The 24,681-nt window shown below is 38.5% G+C and overlaps 1 protein-coding gene across 2 annotated transcripts in view; it reads left to right on the top strand.

The window, feature by feature from the left end:
* The first annotated feature begins 2,049 nt into the window (after positions 1–2,049).
* xrcc4 (X-ray repair complementing defective repair in Chinese hamster cells 4) overlaps positions 2,050–24,681 on the top strand; it is a 28,897-nt gene continuing 6,265 nt past the window's right edge. Inside the window, exons 1-7 of one of the 2 annotated variants that reach the window (XM_053411605.1) lie at positions 2,050–2,179; positions 6,373–6,516; positions 9,855–10,045; positions 14,662–14,828; positions 15,982–16,113; positions 16,536–16,663; positions 19,106–19,247. In XM_053411605.1, coding sequence (XP_053267580.1) covers positions 6,375–6,516; positions 9,855–10,045; positions 14,662–14,828; positions 15,982–16,113; positions 16,536–16,663; positions 19,106–19,247 — 902 coding nt within the window. In that variant the 5' untranslated portion in view covers positions 2,050–2,179; positions 6,373–6,374. The remainder of the gene's footprint in view (positions 2,180–6,372; positions 6,517–9,854; positions 10,046–14,661; positions 14,829–15,981; positions 16,114–16,535; positions 16,664–19,105; positions 19,248–24,681) is intronic. The other variant, XM_053411606.1, reaches the window with a different exon arrangement.

Genomic DNA, 24,681 nt, shown 5'->3' on the forward strand with positions numbered 1-24,681 from the left:
TATAAAAAGGATTTAGTTTTCCGAGGTTTATATGAGTAAGAAGAGATGATTACAAACTGCAAAGTGGGACAAAGTCTCTGATGAATATCCTGTGAGACAGTAAACAGTCTGAAAATATATTAAAAACTAGTTAATGAGAAACAAAAGCTGAACAGGAAATAATTAGCACTGGAGTCAACAAAAACAGAGCAAACTAACACAAGTTCATTACTAAGTCTTTATATTTTTTTGATTTAGTACAGGAGGTCCCCACCTCTGACCCTAACCATTCAGGGTAAAGAGCAGCCGAGGCAATGGAAAGTCCCATCCAGAGTTAATAATATTATCAATCATTCATAAGTTACTCATTATCACTAGAACCATATGAGCAGATAGAGGTTTCTCTCAGGGGCCTGAGTGAGGAGGCGTTCCAACTTTGTTTAATTCTCAGGGTATAATGAAGGTCTAAACACTGCCATATAAATAATAAGAATAATAACCTCATGGTGAAGCTTCACATAGTAATTATACATATACTTACAAAACAATACAGTACAAATTCGCCACTGCACTGTCCCTAGGCCACATGCGAAGTGTGTCAGCCAATAAGATGAGTGGTCCAGGAGATTTGCATTCCACATACGGTGCATACAGTACATACAGTAAATACAGTGCATACAGTACATACAGACAAGCAGGCAGGCAAGCAGGCAGGCAGACGTTTGTGGAAATAATCGGTAGATGCCTTTGAAAGTTTATGGCAATAATTATTTTTTTCGCCTTGTTTCTTTGCTGTCATTACTGAAAATCATGAAAACTCAATATTAGATTTTGCTTCAGCCATTTTCACAGGTATTACAATGAATGTATCAAAGAGGCCCCACTGAGGCCTTATATGTTTGGGACTCAGATTTCGGTGCTTTGCCCACTGATAAGTCAGTTGCAGCTTGTTGGCCTTTTGTGGTGAGTGAGTTTGAGGTTGTGAGTTTGTTTCTGATATTTTAGTAAACAAGTCAGAATTATCTTTCAGAAGCTCTGACTTGAAATTGATATTTCCCACGACCCTTGACACATGTGCACTTGGAGGCCATCTGGGAGAGCTGTCCAGGTTATTCAGTCGATTCTAATCATGCTCGCAAACACACACACACACAGACACACACGCACATACACTCAGACACACACACACTATACGTTTCTGTGGAGAATCAGCTGATGTGGGCCTCCTGTTTCTATGTATGTCCTTTAATGCCCGATCAGCCTCCTAAGGCAATTATTCTTGGAGGGAGTGTCTGTTTGCAGAACTCAATTCATGCTCTCTCCGTAATCTCTTCATTTCCCTCTCAACAACATGTGGCAAACAGCTTGTTGCCTTTGCCTCGCTGACAGGGAAACTAGATCAACACAGAGAGACACTGAGAGAGGGAAGAAACGTATTGCTTTGACTTGCAAGTCCATATAGAGTATACTATATTGTTTCAGTGGTACAGAACATTTTCAGGGAAATAACTTGACTGCGGATATTTCTATGTTAATATGTTTAATGTCTTAAATGTTATAAGTATAATCTTGAAATCTTAAGACTACACTAATTGGAAGTCTTTTTGGATAAAAAGCGTCAGCTAAATGACATGTAACGTAATATAATATAATAACTGTTGGTCACATTAAACCAAAATCCTGAATTTGTCTCTCTTGCTGACTTTAGTGGAGACTTTGCCTCAATTTCTTATAATTAAATAAAACTGATGGAATGTGTGTGTAGCTTCAAACGGTATTGAGTTCTGTGGCAGTGGATTCAGGAGGTCCCATCCAACATGTTGGACGACCTGCTGCTGTGTGCACTGAACATCTGTATTCAGACATTTCACATAATGCACATTTGCTGTTTCCTTTAAAAAGGTTTTAACATGCAAATGTAAATATAAAAAATCAAATCAAATCAAATTGTTGATCATGGAGAATTTCTCTCCTATGAATAAAAACTGGTTGCTTTTAATAAAATGTATTGATGATAACTTTATGTCTTGTTTAACCTGCCTCGCCCCCTCCCGAGATCAGCTGTTAAACTCCGTCGCAGAGTGATGACGTAGAATCACAGTTCCCGTTGCTGCTGTGAGTTGTTGTTGAAGTAAAGCAAACGAAAGGTGGGATTTATCTCCGTGAAACAAACCGAGGGCCCGACACGGTGAAGCTGCGGGTGAGATAGAAAGTGGTGGAGGTGTGGACGCTGTGACTTGAGGTGTTTAAGAAGTAAACAGAACCTGATAGCAGCTGGACAGTGGCTCACCCCCTCCTCTTTTGACTGAAGGCTTCCTTTGGACAGTGTTTTAGTCTGTGTAGTCACGAGTCGAACAATAATATGAGTATGAAAGCTGTCAAACAATATTTATAAGTACTGATTTACGATACAAAGGAGCCCTATGGTCACACACACTAGATTATAAACTGTTAGGTCTCATCAGATTACATGATAAAAAAGTATAAACGTTATTGCTAACTTAACCCTCTGACAAGTTTGCAGACAGCTGAATATTAGTTGCATCTAGAGAAAAGAAAAGTTATAGACAGTGGAATTCGTTGGATGTGTTGAAAAGCATTGCCTAGCTGAAAAACCTGCAAGCTGAAGTTGAGCCGAGGTTTTGAAATTTGAAGTCTGTACCTAAAACAGTTGAAATGCAGACTCAACAATCGGGAAGAGGAACCCTGATTGAAGCAAGATTTCAGAATTTGATTAAATAAATTGCTTTAAAAACATCTCAGCTAATTGAATGTGGAAGCTGAAACAGTATATGCGTACAAAGCTGAATTAAGAAATAAATTACCTAAAACCGCTCTAAATGAATGAGGTATTTCACATAGCTAAGTGTGTGTGGAGGTAGCAATTGAGTTTAGGATCATAATATCAATGAGCTTTCCCCACAGGGATAATAAAAATGTTTATTTAATCAGCCGCTCAGTGACACCTGCTTGTATGTACATGCAAAATTAAAGTCATCGAGCTGGACATGCCAGTAGTCAATTAAGTCTGGGAGGTACACAGCATGAAAAAGCACAACGTTGTTTATAAATTAGCTTTAAATTGAAGTAAACGATGTGGGAACTACAAGAGAAGTATAAGCATTTCTTAAATGACATCATTTGAAAGTACATTGTGAGGATTATCTAGTGCTGACATCATTGTGAGAATGACAGAGGTCAAGCTGAATGTTTTGATGTTTGAATGGTTGAAATTGGTTGAACTACTGAATGGTAGGAGTGGTTGAAGACTGAAGAAAAACCAATGGCAAACAATAATGTGAATGCTGAATCTGCTTTAGTCTGTTGAATATCCATCTAAGTTAACCCAGTTAAGCAAACGTTAAGCTATATGCTGCAATGCTTTTACACCTCTTCTGCTGTCCTTTGAGGGGGAGATGCACACTCCTGCATGAGAAGAGAGTCACACTAAATTCCATTTAACGATTACGTTTGTCCAAATACAGCTTTAATAATCACCAATGATTCTCTGATGACAGAAAAAGTCAGGTCAAATCTCAGCAAAAGTAATTCAAAATTAAAAAGTAGAAACAGTTAGTCAGTTAACCGTGGATGGACAGCATACAGATCAACTCAGTTATTATCATACCAGCAAAATGTCAGGCTCTGGTGAAAGCTTTTCCATTGTGGGGATTATCTCCTTTAAACTGTTTTTTTTTTAAGGCTGCCTTAAACTATTAACTAGTTAGACTATCAATTATTCTTCAGCAGTGATCCAATTCATCATAGTTACAGTACATACACGGAAATTGAGATCAGGACAGCATAGTGGAAGAACTGAAATCCCCGCTGAACACTGGAACCAGCCAATCCACCATTTGGAAAAAACTTCTGAATATAAACCATCCCCACTTTGTGGAAATTCAGAAATTTCCTCAAAATACAGAAGACATGTCCTCAGTGTCCTTACTTATTACTGTCTGTCCCCAACTTTGATACAGGGAATAGACACTTTTAATAAAAGAAACATAGTTTTTCAAGATAATTTTTTCCAAATGAAATTTTCCTCTTACTGCACATATATTTACTTGTGAAGCAGGTGTGAAAAGGATGTTGTTAAAGATGAAGGTTCTGTTGATCTCTGTAGAAACATGTGTCTGGCTGAGCTAGGAAGCATGGTGCTGTGGTCAGTCATTAGTATCCAGCAAACCGAGGTGCAAGTTTCTCTCTTTCACCCTGCTCAGCCTGTACTTACACCTAATGAGAGGTTGTGTATTAGTGCATTACAGTGCTTACAGCACTGTGATGACACGGTTTGCGTGGAGCTGGACTAATCATTTACAAGAGCCCTGCTCATGTTGGTCATTACACGACCAAATGGCACTAAGGAAAACCAATGTTTAACAATAACATGATTCTCCTTCTCACATGAGGTCTGTTCATTTTTCAGTGAAGTAAACCGATAATTAATGCCTCACTTTTTGTCTTACTCAGGTTGGACAGTAAATCACTCCAGCAACACCTTGCTGTGTGAGCAGACTTACATGAATATCAAACTTTCAACAGCCAACACAACAGTTTGGATATTCTGTAACTTTTTAATAAAACAATGCTCACCAGTAGCCTAACCATCGTAATAAGCTAAGCTGAGCAACATCATCACAGTAACATGATTGACACGAGGTCCAACACTCCTCAGGCTCTAGTCGGTTGTTTAGAAATGGGAGCATTGAATTCTCCCTATAACATATCATTGCTACAAGCATTAGCCATCTTATCTAGTCTCATCTGCTCCTGTCAGGATATCGTAACAGTTTTAGCAAATTTGACTAAATTTTACTTTTGTAAATGTTCAACACTAATAGTAATGTTTTCACTGCTGTCTGATTCTTTTTCAGCAGGATTGTAATCTAGAATCTATGATAAAATGATTAAAAACTGGACCAATTTGCAACAACTTAGTATAAGGATGAGATCTTGGATCATTTACCGAAAATTTGAATAGTAGGTAATAAAGGTAGTCTAAAAGCCTTTGAACCGATGAGCACCATTTAGCTAGTGAACCTAATTAGCATTAACTCCACAAGTCAAAATGATGACTTTATTGACTTTTTGAATGACTTATTTCAAAACGAGAGAGCCCATAAAAAGGCCTTCGTACATACACAATGTCACGCCAACTCACTGCATTGTATAGGCACTGTAGTTTTTTCCAGAGCAGCTACTTAGAGATGCATGCTAACATTTTTTGCTGACATTTTAATATCAAACAAACATGCTCTTCTTCTTTAGTTCTATTTTTTAAAATTAAATAGGTGCCTAAAGCATTTGATAGCAGTTGAGTTCACAGTTCTGAAACAGCAAACGACAGGCAGACCTTGTGTGATTCCTCTTTTGGAGGCCTTAAGGTTTCTTATGGCCAAGCCTCATGGGGTCCCTGATGTTTGATCCACTCTCTGCGGACCCTCAATATGTTTTTTATTCTATCTATAAGTGAATTGCTCTGCCCCCTGCTGAAGGCTGCTGTATGGATAATTCACATCATATCAAGTCATTGCTCTAAAACCAGAGCCATAGTCAGGGGGTTGAGTCATTTAGCTTGGAGCTGTGGTGAGGGGAGTTGAAGCGTCGGCTGGCACGTGAACAGCAGGCTGCAGCAAGAGCTAGGAAAATGATGTAAGAGCAGCGGGAGTGATGACAGGTTTGCCCCAGCTCTGCACACCTTCACCAATTAGGGCTGTCGGCTCACTCTCTGCCAGTCATAAGTTTGTGAACAACCTGTCTTTTAGTGTTTTACTGTTTTGGGTCAAATCTGAAGCGACATGCTGATTACAAACACCCTCAAGAAAGAACGGACAAGTTCAGGATGACCTTAATTTGATAAAAAAAGACATGGATCCGATTGAAGTGGCCCAGTGAAGAAGGACTTAGGAAAATTAGCATAATATTGTTTGACTTATTGTTCATTTATCTATCAAACAGACCCGTAGGTTTGCCATTTTGAGGAATTTGAGGAACTTCTTGTCTATTTTAGCTTAAATGACACATATCATATGTCATACGTCATAATGTATTATGTGTATGTGGCCTATTGTGATTTTTTTTTTGTGTGTTTTGTTTTGTTGAGGATAGGTGCTCCCTTTACCACAGTCTTAGCATTTTTTTTTTTTGTCTTTGCTGACCTTTGTCCTGTTAAAAATACACCCAAATTATATGAATGAGGTGATAGACAAGAACCAATGAGAAAATAGGTTTCACGTCATATTTTGAGGAAACGAATGAGTCAAAAACATTCAATTCATAATGATACGAAATGGTGAATGCAAGAAAGCATCGTATTTAAATCTGATAACTATTATAAATTAAGCAGTTTCTTTAACCTTGTCTGGCTTTGTTTTTTTGATTTTTTTGCAGAGATGCACACCTCAGTGCGTGAAATTTATGTCTTCTCTCAGCCTGACTCCACCTACTTCCTGCGGGTGGACTGGAGGGGGCAGAGCCTAGGTTCAGGCTTCCAGTTGGTGCTAACTGATGGACAGGGAGCATGGAGAGGAGAAGGTAAAGACCTAACAGAGCATGTCCTCACAGCACGTCTTCACACGTTTTACACGTCTGACTGGACGGATTTTCACTCACTTGATATATGGACAACCTCACCTGTTTGACCAAGTACACCTTTCTCCCTTCACCTGTACTCATTTTAGAGAGCACCATCGTTGACCTTCTCAGCTGCTCTGACAGCTACTGCCAGCTGTAGATTTATTAGTGTCCCCTACAACAGCCTGAACCCTCTCATCCCAAGATTCTTCATGGAGCTGGAATCCAAGCTTGCTTAATGCAGATCCTACAGGTTCATTACGGACATCTATTTTGTAATTCATGCCCAAAGTTTATTACTGCGTGAGATCTGGGAATTTACAAGCAAAGAAAAAACACTTTTCTGTCACTGTCCTGAAGGCAGCAGCAGCACATTGAGTGTATCAAATAGTTTACAAAAGCATAAAGTGAATTTTAACAGACATAAGAGCCAATGCATAATGCAAGAGTTATGTCCCATAAGAATACAATTACAACTAAGTGGTGGATTAAATTTCTTAATAAATGAATACATAAATCATTTTCTAAAACGAATGTTGCCATTGATCACAACCTAATATTCCAAATAAGTTAGAAGGTCTGATAGTTTGTGTTCCAAACACCTCCTGTTGCTCTCTTTTACTTCGCTAATGTAAGCTTTGATTGAGAGTTTCATATTGTGTATTCAGAGATTTCTTTCTGCGAACCACTATTTGTTATCTTGTGTGATTGCGCACTATAACCTGTTAGTTTTAACAGGTCTCTCCTTTTACCTTGGACATCAAAAAGGTGCTTCCACTCGCATAACAGCGTCTGGAGGCATGTTTTCCTTTCAGCAGCCATTTCTATGAAGGCTCACGCTGTTAGTGTGAAACAAAATCCTAACAACACCTCAGGATCCAGATGTTTCTGTTGAGTACTGTTGAGATGCAGTCACTGCATTTATGATGTTATATTTTCTTATCCATTGGGTACCTTAATTTGTTATATAATTGATATTGTATACATATCATTTTATACAGCCTTACTTTTTATGTCTTCACCTAAGCAAGAGTCATGCCAGGAAAAATGTTTGTGCAACTGTCCATCCCAGTCTCCAGTAGGCAGCTTCTCAGCAATTACCTAAAGAGATTTTTTTAAAGGGTCAGTATGTGAGATTTAGTTTAAAAGGGATCTTTTGGCAGAAATTGAATATAAAATAATCCTAGTGATGTTTTCACTTGTGTGTTTCCTCAAATTGTACGAATTGCTGTTTTCTTTACCCTACAATGGGCCCTTTATATTTAAAAACGTAATATTTACAACAGGAGTGGGTCTTCTCTGCGGAGGCTGAAATGTTTTTTTTTACAGTTGCTCAGACTGGACAAACTAAACACGTTTTGATTTTTATATAACAACTGTAGCTACCACAGGTTCTCTTTCATTTTAGGAAGGGGAGGGTGAGGTGATGGGCATTCAGCTGCAACATGCAACTTTACCACTAGATGTCACTAAATTCTACACACTAAACCTTTAAATTTGATACAACTCTTCATTTGGACTCAAAGAATAACTAAATACCTTGTGTTGGTCCCCCGTCCCTCGCCAGACATGATTTAGACCACAACAACAAGAGTTAATGTCCGAATTATGTCAATTTATGAGAAAAGTGTTGAATAAGATGGGATTGTGTTTTTAAAATTGTATTTCCAAAAGGTTAAAGGTCAGTTTAACTGTGACATAGTTTTCTGCAAAACGGGCTTCTGGCCTATGTTTAACACTATACCTCAGGAACACAAGCAGAGACTGTGGCCATATTTCCTGACACTGGACTGGCTGGTTGATTCTAGTTCTCTGTAGTTGCTGCATGACAAACACTCATTTTCTGGTTCTGTTTTAGTTATCTAATCTCATGGTCCAAAGCACATGGCACAAGTGTATTTAGTTGTGCCAAAACCTTTTCTTTCTATTTAATGGTAGGAAAAAGGCTGCTTCACCAGGTTCCAAAAGACGTTGTTTAAACCAGACGTGACGTGACTAGCGTGATGCAATATAAACGCGAAATCTGTGTCCTTCGTGTATATCACTTGAATTGAAATATTTGAGCTTGGAAATGTTGCAAGAACCAGTCAGAGCTAAGAATGAGACTCACTGGACTCAGGTATTTTGACTGACCTGAGTTAGCTGATCTTTAGTTGATCAAACCGGCCACTGGTCAGCCCGAGGTAGCCCTGGAAATGACAGTCACCCAGACACAGCTCCAGAGAAGACAAGGAATTGAGAATACAAGCTTTGTGTGTCTCTTGATTGTCTTGTGGAAAGTGCGCTGGCATCTCTGGCGTTTCCACAAAATGTTTAATGCAGTAGTTGTTATTACTTCAGCTAGTATTTGGTTGTGTTACTCACTACTATACTTACTACTCACACGTGTAACGGAAGTAATCAAAAAATGGTTCTGCGGCGCACATCGTGAATGTAATGTGACTTTAAAATTTGTTTCATGTTTGATCTCTTAATTAATCATGGGTGTGTTTAGGGGAGAATATGCTCACATCCCCTTTAAAAGCCAGGTACTCTTGCACCTCGGTGGATTGATATTATAATGGTGGATCTGGTGCAAAGGGAGAACATTTCTTTCTTACTACTATATCACTTAAAGTATTAACAGATCATCTGTGGGTGCAACAAGCAGAGTGTGCACTTGTTGCGCAGCCCCCATGTAAGTGGATATTGCCTTGATGATGCACCTTATAAGTTAAAATGGACGATAACCACTAACCAAAACACTACATACACAATGCTCAAGCCATATGTTTTTATATATTTAGTGTGTGTTTGTATATATATTTAAAATATATTTTACAATAATTATTGATATTGTTTTATTGCCCTACTTTAAAATAACTTTGAAATTAACACATTAAGCTATCTTTATACAGCACTGAGCACGATAGGTGACTTCAGACTAGGTTTTCGCCATTCGCTTTCCGCTGCTTCAAGATAACAATGCACCAGCAATGCACCTGATCACACCTCATTTTAACATGCTCATGGGTGCTCAGATGCACTTTGCTGCATTCGCATTTAAATAATGTAGGTGCTGTATGGAAAGAAGACGGCTGTGTCTGTATGTCTGAAACTAGTAAAGACACTTGTGTTGCACTTGGCGCCACATTACCAGGTGTTAAAAGGAACTCTTGGTGGTGTTACAGCTGTTTCATTGCATATGCTTACACACTGCCCGTATTTATATATTTTCTTGTTTTCAGTATATACATTTTCTGTGAATGTTGAGCAGGTAATTCAGGTATACCCTTGTTGTGTTTGGGTTCTGTGTGCAGTGAGTGACGCAGCGCTGTGTGAGGAGGCGAAGGAGCTGGAGATGAAGAAGGAGAGGTACATCCATGACCTCCAGCAAGCACTGACTGGGACAGAGAGCTCCATCACATACAGCTTCACCCTGATGCCGTCTCCACCAAACCACAGCTCCACTGTTACACTGGCATATGAGAAGGTGCAGAAAGATATCTCAGTAAGTGCCCCAAAAACGCAACTCTGACACAGCACAGTCATTAGTCTTTTTTTTGTAGCTCAGCACAGATAACTGCTGGAGTTGTTATACCAACACATTTAACTCTGGCTTCATGGTCGGACATGTTTGTTTGAGTGTGTTTATTTAAATTTCTCTCTGCCCACACTGATGAGTCACAAGGTCCACTTAAATAACGTAGTAGTAAATGTAGTACAACATCAGTAAAATGTGGAGGTGATTGTTGACATTAGAGTCATGTAAGGAGCTGTCACTGTTAATCTTTCACATGACGTCAGTACTGCGTTTACTGTAGATAATGGTGCACCCTCATTTATCATGGCTGTTTAAAACCTCCAGAGAGAAGTGCAGCAATGCTTGTTTTATTTTCCTGACTTAACTAAGGAAGAGATGAATGGTGTTAAAGTTCAGTCAGCTCTCACCTTCAGCTGGTAATATTTTTCTAGAAACTTGAGTCGTGGCTTCATATGATGGTTACAGTGGTACCTCGCCAATTAATTAACCAATATAAAATAATAATTACTACAAAGAATCATGTGTGATGAGAGACTTTCAAATCGTAGTAAGCTTCTGGGCACAGTCTTTTAAATAGCATGGGTTGTTGAAAATATGATTTTCATTTGGCTCATAAATGATCTGCATTTCAGCAGGTCAAAAATATATTTAACTTTCATTGTGAACCCTGTGTTAAACTGTTTGCAAATCAGCACATTTGGTCTGTTTTATCATGTAACAAATAATTAATTTAAATGCACCATCGACTTTAGATGTTTAAAATTAATTTTTAAAAAGTCATCAGAGGATTTGGGATCACGTGGTTGAGTCTTTTTTTACATTGGCTGTTTTTTTGTTTCTGATCAAATAAATAGAAAAATTATATTTTTGACTCATCTGATTTGATCTGTAAAAAAAATGTTAATAGGAGATGTTAACTTCTAGCAAACTCCAGACGCAGGAGTTGAAAGTGTAACTGAAAAAAGTGTTGACTGAAAGGACTTTACCAATCTGATGGCCTTTGGCAATGTACTGAGTAATCCCTGTTCAGGGGTCAGTTGTGTGGACACATTCATTCATTATGTTGACACAATCCTTTGTTGCCATAGTAGTTATGACAGAATGGAATTGTACGTGCGTCTTTTGGGGTAAAAGGGAAATGAACTGATCGGATTTTCTACAAATATGTGTTTTTACAGAAGTGTACTGTTATGTGTCCTGAGAGGGTTTCGCTGGCTCACCATAAAATTCACAAGTCATAAAGTTATGAGTCATAATGAAAGGTTTGGGTCTCATTCCTGGTCCTCTGTAATCGCAGCCCCTGTCCACCACTGCAAAACACCAGCAGAGACTCACAAATGTGCAGGTGTTACATGAGGTGGTTAGCATACCAAGCTAGTGTGTTTGTGCTCATGCAGTTTGTCAGCGTGTGATGTGTGTGATGTGTATGTTTCTCTGTGATATGTGGTATCAATGTTTCATGCTATTGGATCAATTTACATCAATAGATTTAAGCTGCAAGGTATATTCACTCAACTGATCCAGTTTGTGTAGTAAAATTTGAATCGGATGATGTCATAGTGAGTGTCCAATAAAAGTGATAAAGAAGATAAAGACTGCTGGCAGGAATATTTCTTCAAGCTTTTTAGTTTATTCACTTTACAATTCAGTGGGATACAGTGTGAATTAGTCCCCATAAACACAGACCAAGAAGCATAACAAAATAAATTTAACCTGTACCAACCAAAAAGTCCAAACCAATAAATGGTCTGTATGTATCTCGCACTTTTCTAGTCTTTGGGTTCAGTATCTTGCCAATGAAAACAGACTTCTTACATTATGAATCCATTTCTTCTGAATCAACTTGCCTTCAGCAGCTCGATTGGCTCCATCTTCTCAGCAGTAATAGCACCAGTCTACTTCTGCCTTTTGATTGTGCTGCTCCTCATCTTTCTACCCTTCAACATGCTAACCTAAAGGGACAGATAAATGGCAAAGAATCAACTATAGATAATTAGAACCCTGTATCTCATACTTGCTGTCCCCTTCTCTTCCCTCCCAGCAGAAATAAAAGTGAAACTTATTACAAGTGTTATGGCCCCACAAAATTCAATAAACAACAAAGCCTCAGATGAGGCCATATATGTGAACTCTGTATACAATATGAATGTTCTTAGTATGCCAGTTTTACCCAGCATGCTCTGGGTACTTACTTGTGTCAACTTGGGGTTTAACAAATATCCTGGTGTATTTACATACACCATTGGCGATTCACAACTGTTACAGTTTTCGTTGTACAACATTTGCTGTGTCTGAAAAATCTGTTAATATCTGGTGTATTATATGTTTTGTTGGTACATGTATGTACAATTTGTCATACGTAACTAGCCCAGATGTGCCCAATGTTTTGAAAACAACTATGTGGAAATACAAAGGTAAAACAAGGCTTTGGAGATATAGCGGGTGGTTGACTAACCAGAAGGTTGGTGGGTAAGACACTGAACCCCAACCCCCCCGTGTGTGTGTGGTAAAACTGTACTATAGAGTTCTTTGGGTCGTCATCAAGACTAGGAAAGCTCAATTTAAAAACATACCATTTACCATAAAACTGTATTTTTATCTTTTACTTATATTCCAGGGATCTTAACAGTGTGATTACTTGAGCTCAGTCCTCCTGTCCTCTGAAGTTTTGACTCCTGTGTTCATAAGCATGCAGGCGTATTAATGTCTTTTACATTCACCAGTTCTATATTAATGTTGTAGTAAATTTAGAAAAGGTGGAGTTGCCCTCTGAGGTTTCTCCCTAAATAAAAGTCCAGTAGTTAATTATGTAGACCTGTGAGTAAGAAGCAGCTTTTGAAACAAAAGTGTCTCTATGAAAACATGAGAACCTTTTTCCCACATCAACACTGCCCAGCCAACATGGTGGTGTCTCAGACCAGTCCACAACATCCTCTTTGAACAGATGCTTTACAGCCCAGATGCCTGCATGTGTTTGGTGAAACTCTAACCATTAAAAGCTTAATACTCACCAAAAGTAGGATGAGGCAACACCTGGAAGTGTTTGCCAGAAGAGCTCAGAAGAGGAATTTCCATTTCGAGCACTATTTTAGCTGGCTGTGTAGTCTGAGGTTATTTATTTAACATTTCTAAGAGGTGGTGAAGTAATGGCTGGCAAATATAAGAGACTTGTAAATAACCCAAAATGACAAGGAAAGGCAGAGGCGGGGAAGGCGAGATTAGAAATAAAACATAAAAGAGATAACATACGTCTAATTTATTGACTTAAATTGAAATTTAGTTGAAATTTAATGAAAAGGATATGTTATTGTTATGACATTTTATAATTAGGGAAAAGTGATACAATGGGAAATTAACAACAGCAGTGAGTCATTGATTAAATAATCCTCCGCGCTGACTGTGTATCTCTCTTATCTCCAGGCTGTGCAGACACACAGCTGTGCCTCTCACCTCTGTAGAGGTCACTTATTTAGGGAGGCGATGGTTGCAGAGGTCAGTGGTGATGGCACTGTTCTGCCTGTTATCTGTGCGCAAACTTGATTAGGGGAAAACTTTGTCCCCCAGGGGACAGTTTTCTTATACTGTATGTCTGTGAGCAGGCCAAAAACTTAAAAAAATATTGTAGTCTGTGGAATATGAATATCCTCTAAGGCTATGCTTATCCGTGTGTTTATGTTTTTAAACATGAAGTATGGCTCAGATGCATGTAATAGAAGTAACCCCTGGGGATGAATCACAAAGATTTGTCACCTGACAATCTGCATTGTTTTGATTTGCTCTGCTCACTTTAGCCTTATTTTCAGCAACAGACAGCTGTTTTCATGTAGAAAAGCTCAGATAAAGCTGCTGTCCACTGGTGCAACTGGTGATCGTAGAGATAGATATTTAGAAGATGGTGGAGACCAAACAAAGCTAAAAATAGCGAATATTGCTCTGTGTAAATCATCAAGTTCACATCAACAACTTTGTAATGTGAGATGATAAGTGGCAAAAAAAACTAAATTATTAAGGTAGCTCCAATGAAAAATTGGATATTAGTCAATGCTACCTTTGCTGAATAACAGAAACCATTTTAAAAATGGCATTATTCCAGAATACAATCTGTTTCATACATTTAAGAATATAGTTTTAATTTATGCTTTTTGGGAAATCATTCTGTCTTCCATCTCTTGCTGGTTTGTTAGTTTGTCCTTAAAAAGGTCAACGGATTTCATAACAAACACTGATGTCTAATACAGTGTGTGTTGCTTCAGTCATCGCAGGTTGGCTTAGCTTGTCAAAAATATCAGCACAACCTTGAAAACTCAAGGTTGTGCTGATATATTTTCCAAATAGAAAAAAGACAATGAAAAAAAAACTGGAGGTTTTGGTTGGCATCATCAATAAGATCAGTTTTACATTGATAAGAATGTTACTTTGGCAGGGTTTTGGGTTTGACTCTCCTCTGTCCCTTCAAATACAGAAACTGCATTTGCCACTTGGCGAAAGTGTGTGGGCAACAGTGAAAACACTGGAATTAATATGGCGTGTCCATTGAGCCAGAGTTGTATAATCTTTCTTTCACTTTTGTTCTCTTGCTGCAGTTCAGGCTGGGTTCTGTTTTGTTGAAGTCTGTCGCAGAGCCGGCGGAGGCTGTGAGGGAGTTACTGATTCACAGTCTGCAGAAGGGAAATACACTGGACCATCAGAACAATGATCTAGAGGAGGAGAACCGGAAACTAAGACAAGAGCAGCAACGCATCACTGCAGAGTAAACACACATGACGCACAGAAACCAGTGTCTCCACTACACAGAATCAGAACCATACAGGTTTTACCGAAGAGTTCACTGAAAGTTGAGGGAATATCTAGGAAATTTCACAAGTACAGTAGTTTTCAAACATATTTATGATGTTAAATGGTGGTTAACAGCTGGTATATCACTTCAAATAACAACTTTAAATCACACTGCAGAGGAAACTAAATAGCTTTACTCCAGGATTTGTTCTCACCTTGAGTTTTTCCATCTTCATGCCAGTTTAAACCTCAACTGCAAGACATGTCAGAAAATCTTGTACATTTTAACTAATTTCATGTGTCTGTTAGTTACACTTACTTTGTAAATTATGGCTTGGATTGATTTTGACTGCTTGATTTTAGAGTACTAGTGCAGTGCTACACATGCAAGAGCGGCAGATAGAGAGAAGACAGACATTTTACAAATACATATTTATTATAATTAATTACAATCTTTAAAATGTTCCAGAACTATTAGACCTAAAGGTCTACAATATAATTTGTATGATATATCAAATTGTATTGTTTGCGTGCTGGACGTTGTGCGCAGAGCTTTTTATAAACAGTCTATGGTGAAGAGTGAAGCTCTCTTTTTCAATACAAATATACAGTATAACAAAAACAACATCCACCAATGTAAAAATAAATTTTATATATATAAGCAATAGAACAATATAAATTATAAGAAACAATAAAAGTGATAAAACATATAATGTTGGATATATTAATCAAAAAATTATAAAGCACATTTATTTGTATAGCAAATTAGCATGCATTTAATGCTCTTTTAAGACTGACCAAATGTGCAGATTAGAAGCGTAAAAACATTTTGAAAACTGTAAAAAGTTAAACTATAGAATCAATTAAAGCAAAAAAATGTTATTATATTAAAGATAAGGCTCAATATTATAACTAATTCATGATTATAGTAAATCAGAGTCAGTTGTTTTGATTGTCATATGCAGTGTGGCTTTTGTTTAAAATCAGCCCCTTGACTCCTCCATCCATCATTGTTGTTCTGTGTGTTTGTTTCATGGGAGGTTTATGCATAAAAGTTATCAAGAAAAGTTGTAACTTCCACATTTTAAGACTTATGTATTTTTTTCTGTGTTTCTTTATTTTTTAAGCATGAAGCGATACATTGGTGGTAAAGAAGCCCTGGAGACAGAGCTCTACTCTCGATTTGTCCTCGTCCTGAATGAGAAGAAAGCAAAGATCCGCAGTCTTCAGGAAACTGTCTCACAACTGCAGGAATCCAGGTTTACCGCTTATAATTGGATGTTTTCCATGTGTATCTCCTTCAAACTCAGCTTTTGCATTGGAGAAGGTGAAAGATTCAATGTTTACACTTAATCTGATAGTTCAGCTACTTTCAGATTTAATGATGAACAGTCCGTGTCAGCACTAATTTATCCACAAACACTACAACACTTTCATCTTTAACTTTTATGAATCACCTTCAGATTTTCTGAAATGAGCTCACATACATTTACTTTAAAATAATGAATATACAATTTTTTTTTCCAGTTTCCAGAGTTATTTCCTGTGTGGTTAAAATCATGTGACATATAATTCAGTGTTTATTCCGTTTTTGAACGTTTGGTGGATATTTCTACACTGTTGTGTTTCACATTGTAGAACAGAAAGAATAATTTTCTGTCTCTGGTTTCTGTTGTTAAAGTTCTGAGGGAGAGAAAAATTCAGTAAAAACCCACCAAACAGCAGCAGAGGAGGATGAATATGGAGGGAGCACTGACGAGGAGCCAGAGGAAGTGAAGTGCACTGCAGCCTCCACTTTACAATCCCGGGGTAAGATCTCTGCCAGTGAAGCCCCCAACTCTTCTGCTACTGGATTTTACCTCAAACTTTGCATTGTCCCACCTCCATTAACCCGTGCTCCGGTGAATCATCAAAAAGTAATTTTTCTTTACCTTGATAAACTTGATTTAATCATGATTTTTCCACCTTATGCTACCTCAACATAAACCCAATTCAGAGACAAAAAAATCCTAAAAACGTGTTTTGAAAGAAAAACTCTGAGGGGCTGCATGACAAGTAGATGCTGCTTAGTTTGTTTATCCGATAATTTAAGTTAAAAAACACCAAAATCGAAGAAGTGAATCATTAACATTTTACTTAAAACTGGTCAAAAAAATCTATTTTGCTCTTCTGTCAGGCAAACAACAGATCCACTAAGGGGGATATGATGCCACTGATAGGTGACCAAATGAAAAACATGGTTACCCTGATTAAAACTAGAGATTTCCCTAGATTTGAAAATTTCCTGGAAACCTTTGGGATAGAGTTTTAACATATAAAATATAGGACTTGCTGTTTTACAAAGGTGAGTGAAACGAAAGCAAGGCTACACTGCTTTCAGTTTTTTTTTTGTGTGACTGAGGCTATTGTTTATTGATGTGTCTCAGTAGGTAGGGAGGGAAAGTTGGTTGGACGGAAAGAAAGAATTTGATCTCAATAACAGCAGCTTATGTCTGATCAGCTCTCCTACTGCTAATGTTAGGAGTTGTTGAATGAGTAAAGTAAAAATTCTCCATATTACCTCACATTTTCTATTCCTGTCAAGATTCCTTTAGAGCAGGGACTTTTCCAGGAAGCGTAGTTCCAGGCCAAACTCTTGACTCTATTAGTCTTTGACCAGACATTTCTCTAAGTCAACAGAATGAGTTTTCATACGGAAACATCCACGAAGCATCTACTGAGAGTACTTCATTTTGTCGTTTGAGAGGATTAGTTAACATTAAATCACACAGGGCAGAAAATGGCTGTTACATTCGTTCTGACTGTGGCGGCCGATGGGAAACAGAAGAGAAGAGCAGTAACCTAACTTACTTCAAAACACAACAATATAGTGCTAGTTGTGAAAAAAGCTAAATATAAGTTTTCACTTTTGTGAAACATGAGAGTGATGTTTTTTTTAAGCTGTTGCCATGAGAAGTGAGTGTGTTTGCACTATTTCTGTGTTTTCATGCCCAGAAACCAAGCATGACATCACTGAGAAGGAATTATGTATTGCAGAGTAGCGAGCCTGTGAACTGACATCCCAGAACACCTTTGAAAACAAGCAGCTTCAGAGGCTGACGTTACACTTCATCAACCTTTACACTTCTGCTCCAATGTGGCCCGGGTGGGATTAATGTGTCGTCGGCAGGAGGATGGGTGTAGGTGTGTGTGTTTAAGATGAATGTGAACAGAACATAAGCTACCCATCATGCAACTGAGACAGAATTTGCCCATCTCTCAGCTGATTTTTTCCACTTTCTCACATGTGTTAATGGTCCACAACCAAGTCAGGTTTGTTTGATGAATTAATGTATTTTTGTGGTGACGCATGCCCGAATGTTTCCTGGGACTTCCCCTGCTTCTCTCACTACCATGAGGTAAATATTTGGGGCTATTATTGAAATATCACAGTAACACAGTAGAGCCTCTATTTAGCGCAGAGTTTTGGATACGTGGACATGTTATTTAGTGTAGCTTCGTTTATCATTATTGTTTTTATGTTGTGAAAAAATGCTGTTAAATGCATGTTGCTCACGGGTTCGCAGGTGTACACATCATCGCTCGTGTGACCCAGACAATGTTTTTTCAGTGCCTGAAATCATTTGATTGTCAGGCTCGTATACGGCATGGCAAACCAAGACCCTCATGCTTCAAGTTATTGCAACTCCAATCCCACAGTATGAGAAGAGAACATGTAAAGGAGGTAGCACCACGAGTTAATCAGATATCTTGAATCCATTTCACAGTGGTCTCGTGGAAGATGGACATCTAATCAGCATTTAATATTCTGAATAGTTTATTGATGCAAACGATTTTTAATAGAAATCCTACCTCTCTAATGGAAGTGTAAAGGCTGAATAATAACATTATTGCCTGTACGAAATTTCATGGCAACCAATCCAATTGTTGTGGAAATATGTCCGGACCAAGCAACAGACATCATTGCTATTCATGGATTAAAAAGACTAAAAGGGGCTTATGAACATACACAATTAATAAAGCAGTTATTGACTATTACATTTATTTTTGTGTGGAATTCTGCCTGAGATATCTGATGAGTCAAATTGAATTAATTTTGCAGATTATTTGAAGTTTCACATCTGTGTCCATAAGTCAGGCACAGGATATGATATACTAATGATCTCAGATATAGATTCACATATCAATTAAATAATATTGACCATCTCTCCTTTAGGCCACTGTTTTATGACAGGTTTATGCTCTCCACAGACTCCTCTACTCCAAGCCCACTGGATGGCAGCCTACAGGACATAACAGACGTGGCCCCCTGTCGCAAACGGCGGTTTCGTCACCTCAAGGCCTCGGACCCTGCGCCTAAAAGACCAAACCAACAGAACTCCCATAGAAAGAGGTAGGTGTCTGTCTGCTTAGCATTTCTACCAGTTTGTCATTAACATGTGTTTTGCTGATTGTCCGTGTTGCTATAGTTTTGTTTAGACACTGTGTGAAAAGTAATTCCTCCTACATTATATTCCCCTGCCTTATGGTGTCAGTTAATGCCTTTTCTGGAGCAGTTTATTGGCCTGGTAGCACGTAAACCGTTCATACAATTCTCCTTAAATTTGTTCATGTAGCCAGGGTGTGACATCTCCAAACTTAAATAGCACAAACCAATGCACAATCTATTTAAATACACTTTATTGTTAGAAGTTAGAACAACCTCCATCTTTTACTATAGAGAAAAAAATACTTAGTGTTATATAGTGTCTTTCTTATTTTCTTTGTGAATTCCTTCCCTTTGTCTCATCTTTCTTTTCCTCTCCTTAGCCTTCCTTTGCCGACATAACCCCCCTCCTCTTCTTCTTCTTCTCCTCCCCCCTCAACCACACTTGTCTTGAATGGGGAAAATCAAACATCATAAAAGTTCCATGTCAGGGATCTTCTTTATGTCAGGCAATTACACCCAATCTACAGCAGCTCTCTAAGATTTTAAACTTTGGACCTGAACATTCACATGGTTGGAGGATGCCCCCCCCCCACCACCACCAAATTGCTGTTGAGCTGTACGTATACACAAGGCTTAAGTGGCAGGAGAACTAATCTCATTGGTATGGTAGCAGTCAGTTGAGACCAGTGATTGACAACAACACAATCAGTGACGTAGATATGTGAAGGGATGCAAAGTGTGTTTCACAGGGAACACATGTACATAAACACCCCACTCTGATTGTTTTTACATTAATTTATCTTATTGTGTATGAAAGGAAAAATGCCACAGTGCAAGGTCAGAATTTGTATTTGACCACTGTGATGATGCAGTTGGGGTATCAATGTAGAAGGCTCCAATAAAACAAACCTGTGTCAACATTTGGTGGTGCTAGAGGCTTGGTGAAGTAAGGTATGCTAACTCGCAGGGCTAATTTGCAAGCTAACTACTAACACCAATTACTGTAGATAAAGATAGATAGCACCTCTCCTCTTTCTCGCACTCCACAAAAAATGAGGCCAAATAACTCTGATACAGGCACTTGGTCATTTGGACCCAGAGTCTGTACAATAGTAATCATGGAGTGGAGCAGTGGTATCAAAGTCCTGTCTATTTACCCATCCTACCAATCCATAGATTTGTTCTTAGCATTGTCAATAATTAATTATAGGTTTTCACATATTATTCAAAAGTCATATGGATGATACCCTACTTTACTTTGGTTTCCAAGATTCCTTGTAAAGTACAAATCATAAAAGTTGAAGTGAAAGGTTTTACAAAAATGCCAGCCATACAACATTCGATGCCAACCAGGCAAATTAAAATCAGAGATAATGATTCAAAATAAATGGTTGTATTAAAAGTGATGCAATTTATTTTTTTTACTACATCATTTTTTTCACCTTATTTCATATTCTCAAAGCACTAATAGAAGTAAGAGTGGTCGTTAGTGTCAGGCGAACAGTGGCTCTGATGAGGTTGGAGGCAGTTTTTGTGTCTCAGACTATGTCCCTCCACAATGAGCTACATTAAGCATGTGACATGTTTTGCCATATATGACTGCAGAGCTGAGCGGGAGTCAAGAAGTACCTCTTCTTACATTACTGAACTGAAGAAAAGTGTAGTTTGGTTTGACCATCAGTTTAACCTTGTTCCAGTAGCAAAGCAGTTGCAGCAGCAGTTTCCACACGTGTCCCCTTCTGTTACGGCCAAGAGAAAGCCCAGCTGTACACCTTTAGGGCGTTCACTGCATTCCTCTTAGAGGTAATATCAAATTCTGCTCTCACCGTTTATTGGTGATAAAAGAACAGTGTTGTCCTGCAGGTTTATGATTTCTGCTGCTGGGCTTCAACCGCTTCAAGATTATGTCTTCTCTATCGGACTGTCTGTTTTATCTCTTTAACCACACAAACACATGCTGCCGTGGCTTTAGGCGGGCCAGCTGGTGATGAGACGATTGCTAGGGTCAGCCCCAGGAGAGAAGACTTCTTTTCCATCCTGCAGTTTTATGTGAACGCACAGCTTCACTAATGAGTTTGTGGAAAACATCAGGAAGCTGCATCAGAACACATGTTGTCATATGTTCATAGTATGGTCTTTGTTGTTGAAACTCTTACAAAGCATTGAAAATTATAGGGTATATAACTGAACATATTTTCTCACTTAGCTCTAGGTGTCTCTCAATGCATACAAGGTGGGTTATTATTTGTCAGTGGACTGAGACATTCAGTCTCCAGTACACGGGAACGGCTTTTTGCTTTAAGAGGTCTCTTTGACCTTTGTTGTCAATAGCTTGATATTTAAAGTATTTTAAGTTTCGAGAAGGTTGACAGAAAAAGGTTTAATGCCCACTTGAGGTACTGCTCTACTCTCTTATAACAGCAGTCGGGGTGTCAATGTAGAAGTCTCCAGCATTACAAATCTGTTTGGTGGTGCTAGCGGCTTTGTGATGCCTTTTTAGCAGCATTTGAAAAGTTTGCTTCAAATATGCTTGAGAATTGGAACAACAGGCTTTAACAGCACTGCAAATTAACCTCATCCACCTTTGACATGTCTGGTTTGAGAGATCGATCTCTGATGTCTCGTTGAGCTTAACATATATTTACCCTGCACGCTGTTTTTTGTGTTAATGTACAAAATAACTCAACAACACATAGACAGATCCTAACCAAACTCAATCAAAGGTATAGATTAAGGTCAACTACAATATCTTTATCTCTGCAGATACCATCTAAAGCCTATATTGTCACAAAGAAGTAAGGAAATCATCCATCAATCAAATCTTACATCTACAGCCCCTATTCCCAAATCATAATTTGCCTCATAGGTCTTACAAGGTGTGCGACCTCTGCCCTTAACCCTAGACTGGAGTGAGGAAGAACCCCCAAAATAAACCTTTAAAGAGAAAAAAAATGGAGAAACCTCAGAGTAGGTTGTTGGGGATCCCTGTCTCAAAATGGACGAAAGTGTAGTGTGTAAGTTGTAAGTAGTTCATTTGAGTAGGCATATTGCACAAGCATTCAACCATAAAGCACAAGGACACCGGGGAATAAGTCAAGCCAGTAACATGTAATATGGGACATTAAATAGGATGATCATCCTGTTCTTTTTTAGCTTGATGCCGGTCACAAACACCTCTGTGACATTTGGTTTGGTTTGGTGATCCTGATGAGGAATTTCTTTGAGTTTGTGTTTACAGAAAGAACTAAAAACGGAACCCTAAATTGAGAAAATTACTCTTAAGGGGAGAACTTTGGGGCATATTCACTGAATAGCAATTTTTTTTGTTTGGTTCACCAAATCCTTTCATTTCTTAGAAATTGTTGAATGCTGTTATACTCTTTTCTTAACACAGTACAGCAGGGGGGTCGGGGGTCTTGGACTTGGAGTGGGGAGCCAAAGTCAGCCACTGATCTCAATGGACAACTTTCTTCTTTTCTCCTCTCTGTTGTTTCTGGAGTTGCTGCTGAGTCAGACTATCACAAAGTTCTGAAGCCCTGCAGCCACACATCCAAAACCTAGCAATACTACTGCTCTTGTGCCCATTTCTCCCATTCGCCAGGTTTTAATTTGGGACATGGCCATTTAGAAATTCTTCCAAAGCACTGTCTCAATCTGACATTGACTCTGTAGTTGTCCAACAGAGGGTGAATATATCGTGTCCAAGGTCCTCTTAGCACCAATGACTGTGCCACATGCAGATGGCTGTAAGTGGTGCCATCCATCCCCAACTGCTATCACTAGTTGGAAGTGGTGCCCATTACAGGCTCATTACCAACTCTGACTGCTACAACAAGAAGCAGCAGTGAGCCTATGAGCAGCTGTGGTTGGATGTTTGATAGCTGCAGAAGCTTCCCACCCCCTACCCCCCTGAGCTGCCAAACACTTGCTGTAAAAGAGAGGCCTTTGTCTGAGATGGCTCACTTGGGGGGCTAGAGTTGTTGGCAGCCCTACACCGAACTATTGTTTTTGGCCATTTCCATTACTCTTCAACTCATTTAGCTTCCTGTGATTCCTCCATATTTCTCTGCATATAGGTCAACCACAGAAGAAACAGAGAGGAGGAAGAGAAGCAAGAGCAGATAATGAAGGCAGTGAAGGAGCCTGCAGAGAGTTAAATGAAGGATTAATAATCACAGGGATTGCGCAACATCTTTAGAGATATACTGCCTTACTTCTAAGTCAGAGCCTACACATGTAATATAGCTGCTTAACAAAGACAAATTAACAAGCTTTAACTCCCCAAAAAGAACAAATATCTTCTCTGCAGTTTTTTGAAATCAATAAACATGGTACAACATGTTAATTACTGAGCTCTAGAGATAGCTCTGTTTTTAATCTTTGGACAGAGCTCGCTTGTTTACCTCTGCTGCTTTTTAAGCTAAGGTAAGCATTTCCTGACTTCTGTTCTGTAGCGAATTCACAGACATGAGACTGAATATCAATTTTTTCATCTCACTCTTTATCAGAAAAGAAGTGTATTTCTCAAAATGTATAAATATATAATATGTATTATGTATAAAACTATTTACTCAATCATTGTGGTCCTCTGGGTTTAACACATCACTAAAAACTAGAAAAGTTTTGAGTTTATTGTTCAACAGCTGGCTGTTCTGAGGCTCATGTTCATTTTTTTTGTAATCATCAGTTAATGCGTCGGATCTTCAGGTGTCAGTGTACTGTAAGGATTGCCTTTGCCATGAAAAAAAAAATAGCAATGAGACACTCGCTCTCCTTCTCACAGGGACCAGCTCTGTGAACTATCAAACATCGCTCCTAGCCATCACAGATAATCACTGCAAGACACGGGACTGGTCGGGTTTTAAGTATGTGTTTGCATTTTGCTTTACACTAGGATCAGCACCGTTCTTTTATAGGTTGTTGTGAGCAGTGGCTCTCTAACATGATCCCACTGAGCTGTGAAACCTGTAAACTCTGTGAATATAGTTCATGAACAGTTTTACTCACGGCACTGGACCCTCCTAAAACTACCAATACTAAGATATGGGGAAAGACACACACATCCTGTACTAATTGTTTATTTTGTGTGATGTTTTTTTTTTTTTTTTATATCATTTGGATATTTTTCTAAGTGAATTATTTCTATCTTTATTTAGCATCCTAAGACACTTGACTATTTCTGGGTCCATAAATTAATAAATTAAGTGAAATGATTTTAAACACTAGGACCAATTAGGATGCTGAAATATTCCTCAAATTAATAAAAAAAAAACACTGTCACCAAGCTTCCATCACTTTTACACATTCATGGTTTTGCTTCCTTTGACCTTTGACTGATGCTCTCTTCTTCTGCAGTAGTGTAATAAACTACTGCTTATCTCAATGAATCAACGTCTAA

The sequence above is a fragment of the Pleuronectes platessa genome, chromosome 19 (genome assembly GCF_947347685.1).
Source record: "Pleuronectes platessa chromosome 19, fPlePla1.1, whole genome shotgun sequence".
Lineage (NCBI taxonomy): Eukaryota > Metazoa > Chordata > Actinopteri > Pleuronectiformes > Pleuronectidae > Pleuronectes > Pleuronectes platessa.